Consider the following 24,133-nt stretch of genomic DNA (forward strand, 5'->3'; position numbering starts at 1 on the left):
CTATAAGGAATGCATTGCACACCGGATTTTGGAACAGGACACGGCAGGCTGCTAATTAGCAAGTTTACTGAAAGCAGCGCACTGCATATCCACAAGCTTGGCTACCTGCCACCTTGATGGACACTGTGTACATAAACAGGCAGTTGTCAATGTGGTATTCACAGCATACTATACACAATTGTATAATTCTCCAAATAAGGTTGATGTCAGCCTCATAGACTCTGGGGTGGTGTAGTGAGCAAAAGAACGACAATGGATTTAACCCAGACCTCTTGACTGGGGCTGAATTTTTGATTCATTCAGCATTCCGTCCATCATTTGTTGCTGCAGCACTTTCCACCCTAAGTGGGATGGGTATGCCCAGACATGGGTCCCTCTTTTGCTGTGCGACTGGATTCAAGCTAGCCTGGCTGATAAGGGGTGTTACCCTGAAACCGGTCCTAGTATGCTAGTTTCCAGGCCAGGGAGAACCTGGCTTGACAGTTCTAGCTGGTCTGTTCCCAGGAGGAACAGGGTCTAAACTGATTTGCATATGGCTGGGTCCAAACTGGGGTGGCATAGTGAGCAAAAGAACGATCGATGTAACCCAGATCACTTGACTGGGAGTGAATGTTTGATTCATCCATTATTTGTTGCCGCAGCAGCCTTTTAGGAAGCTGTCACCTGACTGTAAATGGCCATCCTGTGTTGTACTGTGCATTCTCCTAGACTATGGACAAAAGGGCCTGGGTGTGGAGAGGATCTTCCTGACTGGTTGGCTAGGGAGCAGTTGGGACTATTCCCTAATTACACTTAAAAGAGTAACCTGGTGCCCGTACCTAGCCCTTTATGACTGCTGAATTCGCCTACCATGTCACTGTCAGGTGAAGCTCACACTTTGGTCTGCCTGCCCTTTGTTTCACTAGCCAGGCTGGAGCTTAACCCAGGGAAAAGGGAAGAACCGACCAAACCAGCCTAGGTTTAGACAGGCAGCACTGGACATAAAAGTGTCAACAACATAACCTCTCATCAGAAAACTCCTAGACCTACGAAGATTCAAAATGACTGCCCTGCTGTCTGCACAAGAAGGATTGGACCTACTTGCCTTGAAACCACGTCCCCAGAGCTGACTCCATGGGTCAGTTGTCCGACCTCCTGTTTGAGCTGCAGGGATACAACAAGCTACCTGCTTTCCAGCTGACCAGCCCCAACTGGACATGACTTGGTCCCCACTACTGGTCTGTATGGGAGTGCGTCCTGTCCTCCATTCCGTTGTCCTCAATGTCCTAGACCCTTGACTGGAATCTGAGTGCACTCCTCCCTGCTCAACTGAAGGTTTCACCAGGTCTGATGCAGCACAGCACAGAACAATGCAGGGCCTTGCATCGCAGCACCTCACAGCTCCTGATCACATCTTCACTGGACCCGACACAGATCAGTGCATGACTATGCAGGACCTTGCATCACAGCACCTCGCTACTCTTGATTGCAGCTTCACCGGCAGAACAACCGATCGCAGCACTGTGCATATACTGATCGGTGGTTCGATAAACCCTACGCAGAGCATCGCATCGCAGCATCTTGCAACCCGGCACTAAGGAAAAAGGTACAACTTGCAACAGGCCACACCTGGTCCCTTACCCAAATGGCACTCCGTCGCCATCGGCCTGAAATGTTGACTTTGCCCCACTTCGACATGCCAGATACCCGTAGTTGGCACTTTGCGCCCTTTAGTGCTATTTTTACCTAAACCTTTCAAAACGTATAACCCCGGTTTCACTGATTGGACTTTTGTTGTTTTGATGTCATTTTATTTATTAAAATAGTCTCTATTTTTCGAAATTGGTTAAGGATTGTTCTGTTATTGTGTTGTGTGTTCGATTTATTACTGTTGAGTGCTACATACATACTTCACAATATGCTTCTAAGTTAAACCTACCAAAGCGTTAAGCACAGGTTTATTCAATTACTTTTGTGGTTCACCCTGACAAGGATAGTGATTATTACTTGAAGGGGGCTCTTACCTTACTCATCTTAGCTAATTACCCTTTTTCTTACAGTAACGTAATACCCGCCAACCTTCCTGCCAAGTGGTGTGTGAGTTAGTGACAGGGTACTGATAGCGAGCCTACGGAAGCAGTACAAGACAGCAGTATACATGCGGAAGTAAGAGATTGAGACAGAGGCCTGGAATTCTCTTTTATCCGTAGAGGTTTTAAAGGACAGCTCCAGATTCTGGGCTATTGTTAATACCCCTTTTTTCTCGGGTTTGGACAATGATACCCAGGAAAGTAACATTACAGAGGCACAGCGGCTGTCCCATTTTGAATCAATATATGGCTCCAGTGAGTCACCGCATTTCTCCCATAGTTCATTATCTCGGCAGGAAGTAGTGCCATTTGTTTTTGTTGAGGAGGATATTGCGAGAGCTATAAAGGAGATCTCTAGTAATAAAGCGCCAGGTCCCTACGGTGTTCCTGCCGATCTATATAAATGTGACCCTAAATTTTGGGCAAAAATATTAGCAAATGTATTTAATGCCTCTGGGTCGCAAGGTTTTCCCGTAACCTGGGGCCATTCAACTATTATCCCAGTTTGTAAAAAAGGTCAGAGAGGGAACCCGCGATGCTATAGACCCATATCACTGATTGATTCGGCGGTAAAAATGTTAGTCAAGGTGGTCTTAGCTAAAGTTACAGATTGGGCTACTAAAAACAAGGTTTTATCCAACCTGCAGTATGGATTTAGGCAAGGTAGAAGTACCTCGGACCAGTGTCTTAATTTATACTTATTAATAAATAAATATACTACGGCTAAAGAAGGTTCCCAGCGATAGCGTTTATGGGCTTATCCTTCGCATTCCACCTGGTTAGCAGGTCGAAGCTATGGAGTATTTTGCTGGAAATGGGGATTGAGCCATCTTTAGTTTATTTTCTGGTGGACCTTCACCGGGACCTTCTAGCATCAGTTAGGACTTCCCAGGATGGTAAATGTACTAGGTCTTTTAAATCAGACAGGAGTGTTTGCCAAGGGTGTATATTGGCGGCTTTGCTTTTTACACTCTACATTAATGCCCTGGATAAATCTCTAATGGAGGTGATCCCGGATATTCCGCGGGTAGGAGACTGCCTAATCCCGGTTTCCTATACGCGGATGGCGCTGTCCTTTTAGCTCGTACTGCGGTAGGCCTTCAGAAGCGAATGAATGCCTTTGGTGCCTACATGCAGTCTCTGGACCTTGTTGTGAACACTGGGAAGTCACACATTATGACAACTGGCAAAAGAAATAGGAAAGCCAAATCCTTTTACTGTAATGGGGTGGAAGTGACCAGGGTGACCTCTTTTACATATTTAGGGGTATTATTTGACAATAGAGGCTCATGGGTGCTCCAAAATAAAACCCAAAAAATGCAGTCATTAGATCCACAACAGCTTTACTAGAGTTTGCCCAGAGCCTGGGGGCTAGGCCTGTAGAAGATATATAGGTCGAAATGTTTGGCTATTGCGGCCTATGGTTCATCCATATGGGGATTTAAACAGCAGCCGGGGCTGCAGACAGCGGAAAATATATTTCTGCGCAGCCTTTTGTCTGTACCCCAATCAACCCCATCTTTTGCCATTCACCAGGAATTAGGGCAGGGTTATGTCACGGACATCTTGAGTACAGCACCGCTATTGTGTTGGCTTAAGACCTGGCTTAATCCGGAATTGACCCTGAACCACCAGATCCTTCGGGATTGTGTCAAACTGGACAAAGCCAGCAAAATTAAGTGGTTTTCTTATGTAAAGCTTATGCTATTTAGATTAGGGCGTCCAGAATTATTTGTAAACCAGGAAAGGATCAGGACGGAAGATGTGAAGTGGGTCAAATTTAATTTTATGAATATACTGATGATGGAACGGGAAGAACAGGAACTACAGAAACCTTTAGCTAGGGCCCATCTTCTGACTAAAATCACCTTGTTAATTGAATTCTACCTGAAAATTGTGACTAAGCCTTTCCATCGCTGGCTCTTGACCAGGTTCCGTTTTAATTTGATTCACTTTTCACTGGGTGACCTCCCGGGGTGGTGTAAACCTGAGGATGCAGACCCGTGCCAATGTGATAATTTTTCTGCACAAGACACTTTACATTTTATTATGTTCTGTGACTTTTATAATGATACCAGTGGGAAGTTTTTAATCCATATATTGTCTAGAAAGGGTTTTTCCCAAGTCAGGCCTGCACTACTCTATCTCAGGTGGACAAAGCGTACTGTAAATTTATCAAACTTGCAATTGCAAAACGCCCAGTTATGCAGTAATGGAAGTCCAGTACACCCCCCTTCCATGAACTTATGAAATGGGCTCAGGCAGAAGATGCTGTGGCTAGATGCCTGAAATGCAGGACGGGTAAACCTGTGTTAATTACAGGACGGGATAACATACTGCTGGGTCTAGCTCTCAGGTCCGACATAAAGCCACTACATGTCACTGATATTGGACAACAACCTTCTTTTCCCACTCCAACCCACCATGCCTGCTAGTTCACTGGGGCCTGCTGTCCATGCACCCCGCACAATTTAGGCATACTCAGCCAGTCTCTCGCACAGCTCCCCATTGTGGGTAATGTGGGCTTACTTTTGGTTCGCTGTACTGGCACCTTTTCTTTTCCCCAGGTATCATTCCTTGATACTAAGCTGTAATTTTGCTTTCGCTGACGCACTGCCTCCGCTCCGGACATGGCTGTTATACATTTATATGTTATTTTTTTTAAAACCTCAATAAAGTGCAATTATAAAAACAGTAATCTATGCTTCCATATACAGTATAGTGATAGTCAATATTATGGATGAAATGTTTTTGTAGATATGTGACTTAGACCCCTTTCATGTGCATTTCCCGCCTGAAACCACAAATCCAGGCACTACTCTTATGCTCCGAGAGCTCATACAGTAATCCACCTGCTCCATGTATGCCCTTGATGCAATATTTGGGCCCTTTCATTGGAAGGTTCTTAGAGCAGATAGGGTGTGTTTTTGTTAACCCACAGACCCTTTGCTTGTATATTTTTATTTTAGGATCGGACCATTGCAACTCTAGAGGAGAAGCTCAACATCCTCAGGAAACAGGCAAAAGGTAAGCATGTCAAAATTTTCTGAGTGCCCATGATCTTCTTCTGACCCCATGTGCGTGTGTGTAGAGAGGGCGCTCCAAAATACCCCTTCCAAGGAGCCAGATACCATGTATGTGACTAAGTGTTCATTGTGTGGATGTGGGTGGGAAGATTGCACACGTTCTGTGGCGCTCATCTTGGTGGCAGTGAGCACTAGAGCAGTGGTTCTAAAGATTTCTGGGAGCGCTTCTCATTCTCTAATGGATTGTCTACTTCCAGTTTCCTCACCTCTGGCTCAGGATGTGTCTGCTCCTAGTTTCACCTCCTCTGGCCCAGAGTCTGTCTGCTCTGAGGGTTCCTTCCACTAGGCTCCAGCCCTAGCCCCTTCCCACACTCACAGTCTTCAGATGTGGCCCACAAACTGTCTGCTCCCACTGACTCCTCCTCTGCCTCACAGTCTGCTCTCTCCTTCCAAGACCCTTTCATCTGGCCCTATTCTCCTTCAACAGTTCCCTCCTTTGGCCTACCTTCTCCTCCCACTGTCTCGTTCTCTGGCCCAATGTTCACCAGCTTCCAGTGTCCCCTCCTCTGGCTAATAATTTGCTATCAGTGTTCCCAACTGTATCCCAGTGTGCTGCCTACAGTCTGCAATATGCTACTAGTGCTTCAACTTGTGGACCACCCTTCGACTGCTCTTAGGGACCCCTCAACAGGCCTATTGTTGTCTTCCTGCTCTAAAGTTTCCCTCCCTTGCCCACAGTTTGCTGTCTGCTTCTAGTGTCCACTTCTCTGGAGCATAGTCTGCTCTCTGCACGCAGTGTCCTTCATTTCACCCACTCCCTGCTGATTGCTCCCTGTGTCACCCTCTCGAAATTCTGATATTTGCTCCAAAGTTCTGCTTCTCTTGCCCACAGTATGCCGCTTGCTCTCAATGTCACATCCTCTCACATACTGTTGTTTGTTCCCAGTGTCCCGAACTGTGGCCAGAAGTCTGACTGCTGTCAAGGACTACTTCACTGGCCAATAGTTGCCTCACTGCTCCTACAGTCCCCACCTTTAGGCCTGCAGTCTGCTCCCAGTGTCCCGTCCTCTGACTCACAATCTGTTCTCTGCTTCCAATGTCTCCTCATCCAGGGCACAGTAAGCAGGTGCCCTCAGTGTGCCCTTCTCTGGATCTCAGACTGCTGCCTGCTCCCAGGATCCCCTCCTCTGGCCAGGTCTCCCCCCTCAGTCCCTTCCTGTAGCCCCCAGTCCGTCCCTCCCACTCCCCAACAGTATGCTATGTGATCCTAGTGCCCCCTCCTCTTGCCCACTGTCTAATATCTGCCACCAGCGTGTCCTTCTCTGGCACACACTCGCCTGTCTGCTTCCTGGGTTCATGCCTCAGGTCCACAATTTCTTTCAAAAATCCCCTCCTTTTGCCCAGTCTGTCTGCTCCTAGTAGCCCCTCCTCTGGCCCACTGTGTGCTCTCAGTGCCCCAACCTCTGACCCATAGTCTGACGGCTCTCAGGGGCCTCCCATCAGGCCAATAGTTGGCTTTCTGCTCCTAGAGTTCCCTCCTGCAACTGACAGTCTGCTCCCTGGTCACACAGTCTCCTTCTCTGGTCTGCTGTCTGCTCCCAGGATCTGCTTCTCTAGCCCACAGTATGCACGTTGCTCCTAGGGTCCTCTCCTCTAGCCCACAGTTTGCTGTGTGCTCTCGGTGTCCCTTCCTCTGGCTCAAAGACTGCTATTTCCTCCCAGTGTCCTGAACATCTGGCCCATTGTCAAGGACTAACCCCCCCCCAACATTAGTTAGCTAACTGTTCCCATAGTCCTTCCCTCTGGGCTGCAGTATGCTATCTGCCTCCACTGTTCCCTCCTCCACTCCACAATCTATCTGCTTCCAGTGTCTCTTCTTCTAGAGCCCACAGTCTCTCTACTCATGATGGCTCCTCCCCTAGTACACAGTTTTCTGCCTGCTCACAGTGTCCCTTTCCCCAGACTCACAGTATGCACTTTCCTCCCAGGAACTTCTACTCTAACTCACAGTATACTATGTTCTCCCAGTGTCCCTTCTTCTGGTTCAGAGATTGCCGTTTGCCCCCAGTGTCCTGAACTCTGGCCCATAGTATGACTATTGTCAGTGACTCTCCCCCCAGCTCACCAATAGTTGGCTAACTGCTCCTATACCCCTGTCCCCCAAATCTGGTCTGCAGTCTGCTTCTAATTATCCCTCCTCTGCCCCATGATCTACTATCTGCTTTCCAGTGTCTCTTCTTCTACTCACGATGTCTCCTCCCCTCGTCCACAGCATGATGTCATCTCTGTCCCTAATCTGGCCCAGAGGGTTTCTGCTTTTAGTTTCCTCTCCTCTGGTACAGAGTCTGTCTGCTCTCCTGTTTCCTCTTCCGGGCCACAGTCTGCTGTCTGCTCTGAGGGTCGGCTCCCATGGCCACCAGTCCCCTCCTACAGTCCTCTCCTAAGGCACCGAATCTGTCAGCTTCCTGTTCATCCTCCTCTAGCCCACAGTTGGCTGTCTGACTTTTCTCACAGACCTCTCGACAGGCCAGTAGTTGGCTACCGGCTCCCACAGTCCTCTCTCCTCTAGTGTCCAGTTTGCTGCTTGGTTTTAGTGTCTGCTTCTCTGGCCCACAGCCAGCTATCTGCTCTCAGCGTCCCCTCCTCTTGCCTACAGTCTGCTCTCTGCTCCTAGTATTCCTTCCTCTGACCTACAATCTGATGCATGTGCCTAGTTTCCCATCCTCTAGCCCACAGTCTGTTTGCTCCCAGAGTCCTGAACTCTTCTGACCCACAATCTCTACCAATATGTCCTCCTTACACGCAGTTTGTCTGCTCCCAGTGTCCTGTCTTTTGGGCTACAATCTCCTGCAATGGCGGCCCATCCTCTGGAACACAGTCCTTCTGTTCTCAGTGTTACTTTCCCTGGCACAGAGTCTGTAATCTGCTTTCAGTCTCCCTGTTCTGGCCCACTGTGTTTCTGCTCCCAGTTCCTTCTGCTCTGTCACAGTGTCTGTCTGCTGGCTCACAATATGACAGATATTACAAGAGCCACACACTGCCCACAGTTGGCTGCCCACCCTGTCTTCTCCTCTACCCTCCTCAGTTCTTATCCACAGCACAATGTCATTGCCTAGTTCTCCTCTTTTCTACCGCGATCTCAGTATTGTCAAGCCCAAAGTTCAATAAATTATAAGAGGGCTTAAAATTCAAAAGATAAAGTGGAGAAATACCAAGCTTCTCTTTTAAAATCAGAGACTTAGTTGCAAGCATCAGTACTTACATTTCTGTGAGTTGAATAGAACTAAACCTGACATGCATACAGACACTCAGTGCTATAGTTGTGTCTGGCAACCTTTCCTGTTCAACACCTGCAGAATGAGAGTGCGCCTTCAGTGATGGGTTACCACGAGTATCACATTTTTGCAGTTGTATTCCAACTCTTTTGGCTTCTCAGCGGATCTGCTTCGAGATCAGGTTATCACTCGTCAAGCTTGCGATAGGGCTCATTGTTTATTCATCAAAAATTCCTCCACAATAATTTGTTTATTTTTCCCTACTCCGATACCATTGTCCACACAATACCGTTTAGAGAGCCATAGTCATTGGCACTTAACACCTGTTTGGAAGAATCAGTCACTCGATACTTAAATCCCCTCTTTTATATAAATTCAAAATCAAGTGGCTGCCCTAGTCTCCCTGGCACCTTTGCATTGCCATGTAACTCTCTCTTTTAAGATCTCTCCTTTGGATTTGAATCCATGCAGGGATCACTATTTAGGTGTTCTGCATTTTTACTGAGTGCAATTTGGCACTGTACCAAATTTAGTTCATCAGTGCCTACTACCTTATATTCTTTCCAGAACTCTTAGATCTTCTTCCAGAAAATCAGTAAACATCCTTAGCTGACAAAAGCCTGTGAAGGCAGTTAAGCTTTCTCTGTTCTAGCTCCAAAGCTGCAGAATGCTTTTCCTGTACATCCGAGTACCGGCACACCACTACATCACATATTCTTTTTTAGACCAAATTTAAAAACCTTGCTTTTTAGGTAGTTTCTCAGCTCAATCTTATCTCCATTCCTAAAGCCCAAAGAAACCCTAGAGTGTAAATGTGCTTGATAGATCTTCCATAACACACCAATATAATTCATTATGTGTGATAATGTATTTGATGATGATTTGCTAAAACAATCCTCTTGTTTAGTGTCTCTTAAGTTAGTTTGGACTCGCTGACCTGCATTACCTGTTTAGATCCCAATAAAAGTATTCTCAGAGATTCCCTGCTTAACTTGATCTATCTTCCATTCAGGTGTGGGCTGGTCTCCAGTGCAACAGCATTTCATAATTTCTTGGTATGTGATTATGATTACATTTCCTAGCAGTTCTTCCAAACTAGATAAAAGAATGTGCGTTTTGTTGAGGCCCAAACAAATTACTACTACAGTGATTTGAATCTGGCAAGAACAGAATAATCAATCAAATCATGAAGCTTATATTTGGTCAGAAGTTGTGAAGTTAACTTTAAAATCATCTAGCAGTCTATGCTGGAAGGTCTCCACCTGATTCGCATTGCTTTTTCTTTTCTTTTTTTTGTGTTGTCCTCATTTGTGCAAATATTAGGGATAAAGGAGGTGTCCGGGGTCTTATTTCTCTCTGTACCGTCTTGAGTCTGGTTTGGTTTTCTGGAGCCTTTGCTCCGGTAGACCCCTTCCATCCTCTCCCATTGGATCCAACAAAATGGTACTGCTTCCTGGGGCCACTGGTGCAAGTTCCCAATTTGTGGATTATTGCAATATTGCATAATCATGGGCATTATGCTGTCCCTTGTGCCGTAACATCTGTACCATACTTCCTCTCCCAGATATCCCAAAACCCTACCCTCTTGCTAGGCCTCCTCCTCGGTCCATTTTCTTTATTCTTCCACTGAGGTTACCCATTCTTCATGCATAGGCGAGATGTTAGATACCCAATTAATACTGATCTCCCTCCTGGCCATTAGGATCAAAATAAAAAGCAGATTTTTATGCTTAATTTCACCTTCATTTCATTGCAGCCGGATACCCCAAATATAGTTAGCTCTGTGCTTGCCTCTATGTTGTGACCCATCAAATCTGTAAGTGTCTTACCCACATCTTGCCAGAATTGTTGGAGCTGGGGGCACTGCCTAAACATGTGTATGTTGTTAGCTTTTTCTTCTCCCAATTTAGGGCAGCACTTTACCTCTTGCTTGCTCATCTTTGTTAGCTTCTTAGGCATCCAGTAAGCTCTGCGTGCTGTAAATAAATGATTATTCCTGAGGGGTGCAGCTTTGACCACATACCAACTTGTAGACATTGATACTTACCGTATGTCTGAATGTTCCAGCGTTGGCAGATCTCTCCCCCAGACGTCCGCTGCAAGGTGCCTTCCCTATCCTTTGCTGTTATTAAGCTCCAATACCATCATGCTACTTCCTTTCTTTTCATCAAACTATCTTGCATAGTTTCCTCTAGATCTTTGGTTCCCGGCTCTTTGTTTTTAAGTGAGTCTGCCCAGCTCTTGAGCTGATAGTATTTGAATTTTGATGTATTGCCATTTGTCCTTAAAGAGAGCTGTTTCCAGCCTATTAGCTTGTTTCCCTCCAATAACATTTCATACACTTATCAGTGTTTTTCGTATTTAACTTAAAAATGTCTCTGATATGGGATGCACTTAAAAATGTTGATTGTCCTGTAATGAAAAAGCCTGGAGCCTCTGATACAAATATCACAGTGCCTTCTGGCATTCTGTGTTTCCCTTTCTCTAAAACAATACTTTAGTGATCTCTTAACACTTCTCAATTATCATCATGTATTATCCATAATCCCAGGGGGCATTATTCCTGGTGAATTTGTCATTATATATATCTTTCTTCACAGTACCGCACCATTGCGTTATTGAATGGCTATTGAAGACCTTCTTTGAAAATAGTCAGTCAGTAAGAAAACTTTATTTGATTGGTTACAACCATAAAAGTGTACCCTATACATAACATTGTTATTAAAATATAGCCAGAATCATATTAGAAACATGGTATAAATACATATCATAAAATACTCATTTTCCTTCATGTAAGATAGAAATGTCTTTCATCTTCCTCAGAATCCGCCAAGGAATTCCAAGCCGTACCATTACCTTTTACATGCACAGCATTATCTTACCCCAAGTGCTCATATAAAATAAAAGTTTTTTACTCTGTACACTTGAGGAACACCCTGACCTTACTCATAAATTTCCCAATAGCACAAGCAATGTGGAGGTTCTTCATTTCAACTAGAAGGCTAATGGCGTGCATCCTATTTCTGATCATATATTTTTTAAATATCGGGCATAAAATCTCTTTCCGAGAATCTAAAAACTTCGTACAATCTAGTAAAATATGCACAATATCGCAATGATTACCTAACGCACAAGTACAGGTACCATTACTATGCAACATAACATTTTTGATCTCAGTATTCCCATAGCAGGGGTTTATCCCCATTCGCACTTTTAGTACCTCCCATCTTAGGAGGAAGCTCGGCAATCTGTCTAAGTAGGGGTACTGTTTATTAGATTCCCAAGCCAGAGTCATATGTGACACCGAAACTTTCCGCAAGAGGTACTCTCTATCATATGTGCGGGAGGTCTCAGCTCCCAGTATTCTTAATTCTTTCTTAGCTATGCTTGGGTGGCTCAGTTGCGGACATAATTTTAAACCCAACTCTCCATATGCTTCACTTAGTGCGGCTCTTGTCTGTTTCGCCCAGGTCAGTTCACTAGTAACAATTTCCCTTTTACACCACTGGGAAATTTTTAAGTTCTCTTCAGACCCTAGGCGCTGCCAAAAGCGAATTAGTGCCATGCAGGCAGTTGCCGCCCAAGAGGTAATTCCCAACTCAAGTCTTGCAGCCTGTACCATGGAGCATTTTGGCAGTGAGAATACGTTTTTTAGGATATTCCCTTCTTCTTTGTCCCAGCCTTTTTTCTCACTTAGGTAAAGCACTATTTGAAAATAGGATTTCAGCTGAAAATATTGGTATAGAATTGTTAACTTCCATTACACATTTGTAGATGTAATATTTTAGTTTACCAGTCTCTATGAGCTTGTGTCAGTACTGGAGAGCTTGAAATCTGCAGGGAAATTTTAGGGTTTTCCCATATGGGAGTGCACTTGCCATTCTTGGTCAACTGTTCTGCTATTGTCTTCCATACCAGTTGAGTCCACTTAATTTCCTCCAGACTGACTTTGCTTTTTGTAAAATTTGAATGGTCAGGTGTATACAGGTAGCCTTTAGAATCTCTTCCTTCATCAGGGCAAAAAGCAAGGGTCACTATAACTGCAAGCAGAGCAGTATATAAGGTATCGTCTGATAGAGACTTCTAACTGCAGATTGTTCACCTTAGACTGTTCCCCAAGTGTCAGACTGAATCCTGAAAATATTGAGCAGTACCTCTGCATGCCGGAAGGGGGTCCTCATCAGATGTGATGTACGTGGTGCCCATATAGGCACCTCCAGGGTGTGCTGACATCAGTTACTTTCTTTCTGTGTCAACAGTTCTGGCCCGGAGAGCCACCTTTGCCATTTTTAGACCATCTTTTTTCGACTTTTGTTGACTCTATTTTTTTCATGTCCCATAGCAAATCTACAGGTTTTAGGCCTTGTGGAGACAGATGTCTTTGTCTGATCCCCATTTGGTCTGTCTCTTGTGCCTGGTATCGAGCCACAACCCCAGATTTGCACCGGGTCACGTCAGTACACCCCAAGATGATCCATGAGTGGTCGATGAAGGTCCTGGGGGACTGGCAGAAGAAAGCTTGTTTCCGGTCTTGCGCCAGATGGAGAGTTTGGGATTGCTCCAAGAGCTTTTCCAGTGGACGGTTGTCAGCCCACTTTCAAAACATCCTCTTTGAAATCAGGTAAGTCCAAAAAACAAAAGAAAGTCTCAAAAACGTCCTCTTCAAAGTTAGGTAAGTCCAAAAAATCATAAGAAAAAGAAGTCTAGGTGTTCTTTGGGTTCTTCCAAATAGCGTGTTTGGAGGCCCATTCCTGCACTCCGCCTACACAGCCGATAGCGGGCCCTGTTCCACGCTTCCCTTCGTTAAAACAATTCTACAACGACATGCACAGCATATTTGGTCCACCTTCTCCCTTTGGCATGCCTTCGAGCTCCATGGAGCTGAGAGGAGCCCTTGCTGACTTATCACCAGCAGGTTCAACCTTGATGCCTAGCCCTCTGGATCTGTTCCTAGATTAGGTCCAACACCACCATGGGTGCCTTTACCCACTCAGGCACCAGTCCTCCCGACGCAACTCCAGGCACTGCCGACGCCCCTGAATAATGAGCCCATGGCGATTTCTAACTCTGAGATGGCGCCGCTCTACATCGGACTCCAGTGCGGTCCAAGCCTTATTTGCCTCAGGACTTGCAGCTCATTGCTACTGAAGGGGGCTGAAAAAGATAGGCATGGCCCCGTTGAGGAGGAACCTGACCAAGACAACTGGTATGAGGAGCTGGGAGATGCCAGTGGCCTGGACACCTCTCAGGACTTTGGCATGCTTTCCCTGCTATGCCATGTTTAGGAGGAAAGCTCATCCTTTGTAACAGTGATGAGTGGAGAAGCAGAGGTCATTGATCTACAGCCGTCGAGGTCAAGGCCAATATCTTCATAGAGGTGCTTCACCCGGGGGCAAGCTCTGCTGAGCCATTGTTCCCTTTTAATGAGGCCCACACGGATGTTCTTCTGGGGGCCTGGGTGAAACCTTGCACACATGTGTACCATATGATTTCCCGTCACTATTCTCCCTCCTCAGATGACCCAACCTTTCTCTACAAGCATCCCTCTCTTGAGAATCCGGTTTTACAGGCCTCCACATCCAATTTTAACCAAAACGCATTGCTTTCCACCCCACTGGACCAGACAGGGAATCCAAGAGGTTGGACACCTTTAGTAAGATCATCTTTCCTTCCACCAGCTTGGCCTTGGGATTGGTGAACACCGCATGCTTCTTGGGCTGATATTCCCATGCTCTATGGGACTCGGTTGCACAGCTGCTGACCATGCTCCCTGAAGAGAGCTGATTCTGAACCAAGCCCTGGTGGACAGTCTGGATGTGCTTTAGTTTGCTATTGGCTGCGTACTGGACACCACAAACTCCTTAGGCATGACCTCTATTGTGGCACTGCCCTGCCACACTTGGTTATGGTCCACTAGCTTTTTGGGGAATGTCCAAGTATCCTTGATTGGAATGCCAATTGATAGCTCCCACCTATTTGGCAAAAAAGCTGACAGGTTGCTCAAGCAGTTTTGTGAAAGCCGGGTCACCGCCAGATCCTTTGGGCTCTTTTTTGCTTCCCGACCACAGCAACAGTTCTTTCGTCCCTTTTGTGGTCACAGCTGGGGGGGCCCTAAGGGTGTTTGCAATTCTTGAAGCAGTTTTCCCATCTCTTTTATGGCCAGGGGTGCGGATTCCACAGAGAGTGCGAGAGCCAGACCAAGCGTGCTGTCCAGTTCCCCACCCCTCCAGCTGACACAGCCTCCAAGTTACTTAAGAGAGCCCTCCATCAAGCATGACCATCCCCTTGGCAGCAGGATTAGGCACCACCTGTTTCAATGGACCAAAATCACTTCCCACAAGTGGGTGCTATATATTTGTGCAGAGGGGTTATGCTCTTCCCTTTTTTTGAAACCCCTCCAACTTTGCAACCATCTCTAGAACTGCTTACGGATTACCTTCTCTTCTTGCTATGTCAGGAAGTGCTGGCTTTATTGGTCAAAGGAGCAATTGAGCAGGTTCCATTGCCAGAAGTAGGATGTGGTTGCTATTCCTGCAACTTTCTGGTGAAGAAAAAGGTTGGAAGCCTAATCCCCATTCTAGAAATGCGCCTCCTCAACGCCTGACTGAAGGAAGACAAATTCAGGATACTCTCATTGGCGCAGGTCTTATTTGCCCTGGACCCTGAAGACTGGATGGTAGCGTTGTACATGCTTGACACTTATTTTCATATCCCCATCCTGCGAGCCCATAGGTGTTACCTTTGGTTCACATTAAGGCACGAGCATTTCTAATGCCAGGTGCTTGCCTACCCCCCTGCCCCCCCTTCGCCCCGGTGTTCACAGAAGTAACGCTGTAGTTGCAGTTCACCTTCAGCAGTCAGGGATCCCCATCTCCCCACCTCAACAACTAGCTGCTACAGCCAGTCTCCTACCTCCAGACTACAGCGGGCCTTCTCCATTTGTTTGAGTTCACTATCAACATGTCGAAGAGGCCCCTCTCTCCTTTTCAGATGCTTCCTTATATCGGAGCTATTCTGGACACAGTGAAGTTCCATGCCTATCCTCCAGAGCAGAGACTTCACAACATTTGGGCTATGATCCCGATGTTTCACCCTCTGTCCTGGATTTTGGTGGATTCTCATGCTGCTGGGTCTAATGACGTGGCGTATCTAGGAGTCATGCCTGTGGACTACTACCATTTCCCCCAGTCCAAAAACAAGTTGTCAGTTGGCCACCACCCCCAGAAAAAGTTGGCTATCCGCCCCTCCCACCAGCCGAACGAGTCATCCGTCGGCCAACCCCCCCCCCCCCCCTAGTCTTACCTGCACCCGGGCGGCAAACTTAGGGGCTGCCCTAGGTGGCAGTACATCTAGCTACGCTACTGGTCTGATGGTGTTCACGAAGGTGATGGCGGTGGTCGCGGCTCATCTGCGCAGATCAGGGGTTCCAGTCTTCCCCTATCTCGACAACTAGCTGTGGAAGGCGGGCTTGCCCCAGGCGGTTGTCTCCCACCTCCAGACTACGGCAGACCTCCTGCATTCGCAGGGGTTCTCCATCAACTAGCCGAAGTCGCACCTGACTACCTCTCAGAAGCTCCTCTTCATCGTGGCGGTTCTGGACATGACGCAGTTTCGGGTCTATTCTACTGAACAGCAATATTTGTGCTATGATTCCGATCTTTCAGCCTCTATCCCAGGTTTCGGTCAGGATGACCCTCCGGCTACTGGGCCTTATGGCCTCCTGCATCCTGCTGGTGGACCATGCCAGATGGCATATGCGGGCTCTGCAGTGGGACCTGAAGTTCCAGTGGGCACAACACCAGGGGAACCTGTCCGGTTGCGTCCAGATGCACACCAATGGCAGTGGTGGCTAACAAACCAGGATTGGGTCGACTGCAGATCCCTCTCGCTTCCCAAACCAGAGCTCACAGTGGTGACCGATGCATCACTTCTGGGATGGGGTGGCCACATGGGGGAGGCAGAGATCAGAGACCTCTGGTCTCCGGCGGAGTCCGGGCAACACATCAACCTTCTGGAGCTTCGAGTGATTTGTCTTGAACTCAAAGCATTCCTTCCCTCTATCCGGGGAAGAGTAGTGCAGGTGTTCACGGACAACACTACCTCCATGTGGTACGGCAACAAACAAGGCGGGGTCATGGACCCTATGTCAAGAGGCCCTCCGCCTCTTGACATGCCTGGAATGTCAGGGCATAACCCTGGCAAACAAACTCAGCAGCAGGTGCATGATGGAATACAAATGCCGTCTTCACTTGTAGGTGGTGTAAGGTCTCTTGCAACAGTGGGGAGAGCCTTGGTTAGATCTATTCACTACCAAAGAGAATTCGCATTGTCAGCAATTCTGCACGTTGGAATTTCCAAGGCTGCACTCGCTCGGCGACACTTTTCATTACGAGTGGAGTTGCGGGCTTCTATACGCCTTTCCGCCTATATCACTTCTGCCAGAGTGTTGAAGAAGATCAGGCGCGAATGGGCTCAAGTCATTCTTGTGGTTCCGGGTTGGGCACAAAGAGTCTGGTATCCCGAGCTATTACACATGGCCATCGATTCCGACTGCCTCTTCAGGAGGATCTTCTGTTGCAGTAGCAGGGGACAGTCCTCCACCGAACCTGTCCAGCCTCTACTTCCTTGCTTTGAGATTGAGCGGCAACAGTTGACAGCTTTCGACCTTCCTCCCAAAGTCTGTGATGTTATCTTGGCAGCCAGGCATCCCTCCACTAAAACAGTATACGCCTGCAGATGGAACAAATTTGTGGTATGGTGCACAGCAAAGTCGTTGGATCCCCTTTCCGCCCCTCTTTTTGAGGTTCTCTTGTTCCTCCTTTCTTTGGTCCGGCAGGGCTCTGCTCTGGGCACTCTAAAGGGCTTCCTCTCAGCCATTTAAGCCTTCATTAGGCTGCCTGATCAGCCTTCTCTTTTCAAATCCCCAGTTGTAAATCGCTTTCTTAAGGGCATTACTCATTTTTTCTCCTGTTTCCTTCGTAATGCCCCAGTTGAACTTGAACTTGTTTCTTACATATCTTATGTGCGCTCCCTTTGAGCCGCTACATAACTGTCCTCTCAGGGTTCTGACTTTAAAAACTGCCTTTCTGGTGTCCATCACCTCTGCGTGCACGGTGAGTGAGCTCCAAGCACTTTCTTCTAAGCCTCCTTTTCTGGCTGTTCATCCGGACAAGGTTGTCCTTCAAACTCATCCATCCTTCCTTCCAAAAGTGGTTACTTCCTTCCACATTGGACGGACCATCACTTTGCACTTCTTTCCGCCTCCGCATCCTTCCAAAGAAGAAGAGAGGCTCCACCGTCTGGATCCAAAACATGCGCTTTCATTTTATTTGGATCGCACAAAGCAATTCCGGGTGAATGGCCAGCTCTTTGTTGGCTACTTGAGTGCTAAAAAAGGTCAGGCCATGCACAAACGGACCCTCTCTAGATGGGTTGTTTTGTGCATCAAAGCTTGCTATTCCTTGGCAAAGAAGGAACCTCCAGTTGGGCTACGCACCCATTCCACCAGGGTGATGGCAGCTACCACTGCTTTGGGACGTGGAGTCCCCCTTAATAACATCTGTCAGGCAGCTACGTGGGCGTTCACAAAACACTACTGCCTAGACAGCCAAGTCCGGAGAGATGGCTTCTTTGGCCGTTCTGTTCTCCAGGACTTTCTGGTGTGAACTTGGTTTGCAGACCCACCTCCGGGGCTGGTATTGCTGGGTTATCTATTCTAAGGTAAGGAATCTATAACTAATTGTCTCTTTCAAATGAACAAGTTACTTAGCTTCAGTTCCCGAATGGGGGTTGTACCCAAGAAGTCGCTGGGACCTGGGTGCTAGGTAGTACATATGTAAGGGTCCCAGAGAAAGACGTATCACAAACGTACACAATTAATTATATCAAAACATTTTCTAATAAAGGAATTCATCACATTTATTAGAGCAACCACTGTTCTTTAATCACAATGTGCTAGTCAATAAATCAGACATTATACACAATCATAATAATGCCCCGAGCACAGGAAAGGGAGGGAAGTGTAAGGTGTGAAATGGAAAGGGTAGGGTAGCTCAAAAGAGAGACCTTAATGTCATACTCAACAAAACATTCACTATTAATTAAGAAAGGCTTCAACTTATTCAAGCCAAAATTACAATTACAGTAACATTGCAGAAGTCATTCGACGGTCACAATCATAAATACTAAACAGTCATGGATAGTGACGGATGACAATACTGGTAGAGCCGTCGATGTTTCGACCCCTACATGGGAGGTTAACTTGGGCCCTTAGACGGGGTCTTCATCAGGACAACAAGGGATGTAGAGGGGCAAGACAATTCTATGAATTAGGAGAAATAAATAAATAAATTCTACATAAAAAGTGGATTAAAAAGCTATTAAAAATAGCCATATGGGGCCGAATGCTCTTCTAACCTGCGTTATGGACTAGACAAACAGTTATGAGATGCGGGGTGGGAGGGGGTTGGGGGAAGGGGGATGGGCAGGCGGACTACTGCCCCAGGGTAGCGGCAGTACAGTAGCCCGCAGACGTTCCTTGCCCACTTGGTGGGACTAGTTGGGGGTTGAGGGAGTGGTTAATGGGGATCCATTGGAGTGGGGGGCCGCTGACCTCCCGTTGGGGGTTAGGGCACTCCTGCACCGCGACAGATACTTCAATGTTGCTGAGGTATAGGGGAGGGGGGAGGCCAGTTTTCCGGGAGTTGGGTTGGAGTTGGGTTGGGGCTGGGTTTGGGGGTGGAGGGTGGGGGGATGCGTAATGTTTGGGTCCACAGGGGTAACTTGTTCACACACGATGGTCCACCTGGTTGGGTACATGTTTTATGGTTCATTGCACTCACATACACCCGGGCGATTACTGCTCTATCTAGTTGATGGCGGCTAGAGGTTCTACTTCGGAGCTCCCCGAGCTGCACTACGTATTGTGAGTTGGAACGTGAGGGGCATGCTAGATAAAATTAAAAGAGGCGCTGTGCTGCGACAGGGAAAGAAGGAAAAGGCTGATGTCCTACTGTTGCAGGAGACTCATCTCCTAGGTACCAAGACTCTGAGTTTGCAGCGGTATGGGTATCATCAGGTGTTCCATGCTGGCTTTGTCCGGGGATCCCGGGGTGTGGCGATCTTGGTTCACCGCAGGGTGTCCTTTGTTCATTCTACGCATTGGATAGATGCCCAGGGCAGATATGTTTTTATCAAAGGAATGATTGATGGGGAACAGGTGGTCTTTGGTAGCGTGTATGCTCCCCCCCCCCCTACAATGGTCTCTGGTGGAGAAGCTGTTCACTGTTTGGGCCGAGATTCCAGACGCGCTTGCGGTGATTGGAGGTGATTGGAATGACGTCATGGATGGAACCGTGGATCGTTACAGGCCGGACGGCGGACAGCTGGTGGCTGCCCCTACGAAACTGAATGACTTGGTGAGAGGCATGGGATGGATGGATGCCTGGCGTTATCAACACGCACACAGTTGGGAATATACCTATGTTTCGACGGTCCATCGGTCCTTCTCACGGTTAGACTACTTATTTGTCCCATGCGTCATGATGGGAAGAGTGACATCGACGGCCATACTGCCGGGTGGGCTCTCTTACCACTCCCCCGTTGCGATTGATATCCTCCTTGACCGGAGGCGGCAGCCATTCCGATGGCGCCTCTCTACTTGGCACCTGCAGCAGGACGACTACCAGTCCCATATGCGGGAGGCCATCGCTCACTACTGGGAGGACAATGAACGGTCGGATTCGGACACGGTGACCCTCTGGGAGGCCATGAAGCCTACGCTTAGGGGGGTGGATATAGCCTGGTGCGCGAGGGCCCGTAGGGCGCGAGGGGAGGACCTGGAGAGGGTGGCGGATCGCGTCCGCACTTTGGGGGCGCGGTCCACGGAGACTGGGGCGGAGGAGGACATACGACGTCTACTGCAGGCGCAGAGCGATGCTGCTTCCCTACATCTTGAGGAGTCACGTCTTATCTGGCTTGCAACGCAGAGTAGAATATACCAATGGGGGGACAAGTCCAGCTCAATGTTGTACAGGCTGTGCCAGAGCGAGTTCCAAGCTCAGGCGCTGCCGGCGCTGAGAGATGAGGCCGGAAATTCTATAATTGACCCAGGGGTCATTGCTGACAGCTTTGCGCGCTATTTTGAAACACAGTACGCCCCCAGAGAATCTCCCCCGGCGGAGGCCGTGGACAAATTTCTGGCGGACCTCCCACCACGGGGGATCTCCGATGAGGAGCGTGATAGCCTCGATCTTCCTTTGTCCACGGAGGAAATAGGCGAGGCACTCGGTGAGTTGAACGCCGGGAAGGACCCGGGGCCGAACGGTTTCCCGTGCGAGTTTTTTCGGAAATACCATCTTCAGTTAGGGCCTCGTTTCAAGACGGCATTAGATGCGGCTAGAGAGTTGGGCCGGCTGCCGCCGGATTGGTGGCACGCCGAGATCGTAGTGTTCTGCAAACCGGGCAGACCGCTGGAACGCCATGAATCGTACCGCCCTATCTCACTTCTGAATATCGAGGCAAAGATACTGGCGAAAGCGCTCGCCAACCGCCTCCTCCCATTGATTACCGCCCTGGTCCACCCAGACCAGGCTGGCTTTATGCCACACAGGGCCACTAGACACAACATTAGGCGGGCCCAGGTGGCCTTGGAAATGATGTGGGCCACAGGCTCCCTGGCGGCGCTTCTGTTGGCGGATATTGATAGAGCCTTTGATTCACTGAGCTGGGTCTATTTGCAGGCACTCCTACCCCGTCTAAATCTCGGCCCTCATTTTCTCTCGTATGTTCGGCTGCTATATACTGATTTGACAGCGTCTGTGCGGGTGGCCGGTGCGATCTCGGACGTCTTCCCCATCGGGCGGGGTACCCGACAGGGATGCCCGCTCTCACCGTACTTATTTGCGCTCGTGATGGAACCTCTTGCGGCATGGGTACGAATAGACGCGCAGTTGAAGGGATTTGAATGAGAGGCTGGGCCGTCAGACCGAATCGCGCTTTACGCGGACGACGTGCTGTTCTTTCTTACGGATCTCGATAGGTCAGGCCCAAGAGTTCTTGACATCATGAGGGTATTTGGTGAGGTTTCAGGGCTTAATCTCAACGTAAAAAAGTCCGTCTTGTGGACCCTAGGCAGCGGTGTGGCTCTGGGAACTTGGGCATCCGCCTTACAGAGGGCGACGGGAGGCCTTAAATATCTTGGGGTCTTCATGACCGATATCCCTGGAGTCTCGTGGGAGCGCAATATCGTTCCGGTCTGGGACAGGGTCCGGTCGGATATGAAAACGTGGTCCCGTATGCCCCATAATTTGTACGGACGGTCGGCCATCTTTAAGATGGTTGCCCTCCCTCGTCTGCTATATCAACTACAAAACCATCCCTATCCTATCCCGCCACAATGGTTTCGCCAGGTTAACTCGGCGCTGGGCCGCTTCCTCTGGGCTGGGGGTGCTATTCGTGTGGCCCTCCGCACCTGTTTCCTCTCTACATACTGCGGTGGCCTAGCGTCTTCGGACATCCTCTCCTACTACCAAGCGTCCCATTTATTGGTACTCAACGAATGGTGGTATGGGGATCGGGGTGACCCGGCGTACGCCCTGGAGAGGTACCTAATGGACCCAGATAATTTGCACACGTTGCTATATTCGGCGGGGAAGAGGAAAAGGCTCCCGGTGGTCACGCAGGTCGTCTTCCAGGTTTGGCGTCGAGCACTTAGTCGTATGGGATGGTGGAATACGCTGACTAGGGAGACCCCGCTGTGGCAGAACGGCTGCCTGCCGGCCCTGTCGACTCTGCAGGGGTTTCGCGGCTGGGACTCGATAGGGATCTCGGCGCTGGGGCATGTCATGAGGGGCACAACCCTTAAATCCTTTCAGGAGCTGAGGGACGAATATGATATGCCACGTACCCAGTTCTTTAAATACCTGCAGTTCCGCCACGCTATCTCCCCCGCCTTGGAGGGGTTAGACTCTCTGCCGGAATTTAGCCCGCTCGAAGCTAAACTGTTTATGGGAGATTTGACAAAAAAAAAATATCCTGCATCTACCAATCCCTTGTTACCCATTGCTCGTCCTCCCTAGATGGCCTACGGTCCAAGTGGGAGAGGGATGTTGGAGAAATTGACGAGGAGGGGTGGAGGGAGGCCCTTGCGGCTCCGAGGGAAGCGGCCGTAGCCGTGCGACTGCGCTTTATCCAATTTAAATACCTGCATAGGGCTTACCACACGAGAGAGAGGCTGTGGCGAGCCGGATTGATTGCCTCCCCTGATTGTCTGAGATGTGGCGGAGCGGTAGGCACGTTCCTCCATACCGTGTGGACATGTGGGGCTCTGGAGAGATTTTGGAGGCGTATATGGGACTGTTTGGATGAGGTTCTAGGTTGGCAACTCCCACGTACATCACAGCTAGGCCTCCTGCATGTTTTGGAGCAGGTGGGTGGCAACATCTATAAAAGGCACTTGTTACTCCTGGGCCTCACATTGGCCAAGAGGGATGTGGCCCGCGCCTGGAAAGACCCTAGGGCTCCCCCGATATGGAAACAGGGCATGGATTATTGTATGGGACTGGAACGCCCAGTGTTTGAGGCCCGTGGTTGCCCCAGAAAGCATTATAAAATCTGGAAGAGGTGGGCCGACTCCAGAGGGCTGTGGCTGGAGCCGCCGCCGCGACAGAATGCAACTGAAGACCAATTGTCCTGTGAACCGGGGTGAGGGTGTGAGTGCTTTACCGTTATTGTATAGACTGATTTATGAAGATTCAGGTAACCATCGTGAACAGGGCTAGGGTGGGACCTGGGAGGGGGTGGTTTTATGGGGGTGGGGGGGTTCGGGTAATTCAAAGTTAATGTCTTATCCTGTTTGCAGTATTGATTGCTTTGCAGTGCCTCTTGATTCTATGCTCACAGCTCCTCCGGTGTTCGGAGTGCTGTGGTTGTCTTGCAATCATATCTGAAATGTCAATAAAATCTAGTTCTGAAAAAAAAAAAAAAGCTATTCAAAATAGCCATATGGTACAAAAACGGAAAATTACCATGGTAACTCCGGCCAGCTGGCTCCGGGTATTGGGAATCTGTTGGACCACCATCCTTGTGGTCAGATACTAGTGGACTGAAGACCAATTCAGGCCAGCTAGGGAGGAACAACAATAGAACCATGTATCAGTAGGATTCAAGCGTCGTACCCAGGAACAACACTAAATAAGGACTGACTAATTACACAAATAAGTACTGTTCAGAAGTACATCAATTCTTCATGCTCCTGCCACTGAAGAGGCGGAGAAGACAATGAGTTACAGGGCTACAATGCACAAATTATCAATATTAGAATTTAAGTGCAGTTAATATTAGAAATTAAGTGCTTTGTTTTGCTTCTCTGCTTACTAGTTGGGTTAACTTGTTTGCCTTCAGACACTTACATGTGTGTTTTAAGATGGGACTGGAGTCTGTCCTTCTGCTCATGAGAACGGTTGGGATGAATAAGAAGTATCCTCTCCTTCACTTCCGCTAAGTGGGGGGACGAGAGGGATGGTGTTACAACCCATTAATTATTAAGGACTGCCTGCACGTGGCATTAACGCCCCATACATTCCGTGATAAACACTTACATCGATCAGGAGGCCGCGATAGCAATCAGCAGTCCAAAAATGCCATATTCGTCCTAGACGATAGGGACTCAGCGCCGCCCTAGATTCTCTGCGGGGAAGGGTGAAGGGGAATATTAGTGTTTAGGTGGGGTATCGGAGTAATCCCCTGTTAAAAACAAGGATCA

At 48.3% G+C, this 24,133-nt stretch overlaps 1 protein-coding gene across 2 annotated transcripts in view; it reads left to right on the top strand.

Annotated features, from left to right (window-relative positions):
* UBXN11 (UBX domain protein 11) overlaps positions 1 to 24,133 on the top strand; it is a 361,170-nt gene that overhangs the window by 90,633 nt on the left and 246,404 nt on the right. For both annotated transcript variants that reach the window (XM_078684010.1, XM_078684011.1), the window contains exon 5: positions 5,039 to 5,096. In XM_078684010.1, coding sequence (XP_078540136.1) covers positions 5,039 to 5,096 — 58 coding nt within the window. The remainder of the gene's footprint in view (positions 1 to 5,038; positions 5,097 to 24,133) is intronic.

The sequence above is a fragment of the Lissotriton helveticus genome, chromosome 3_1 (genome assembly GCF_964261635.1).
Source record: "Lissotriton helveticus chromosome 3_1, aLisHel1.1, whole genome shotgun sequence".
In the NCBI taxonomy this organism is placed as follows: Eukaryota; Metazoa; Chordata; class Amphibia; order Caudata; family Salamandridae; genus Lissotriton; species Lissotriton helveticus.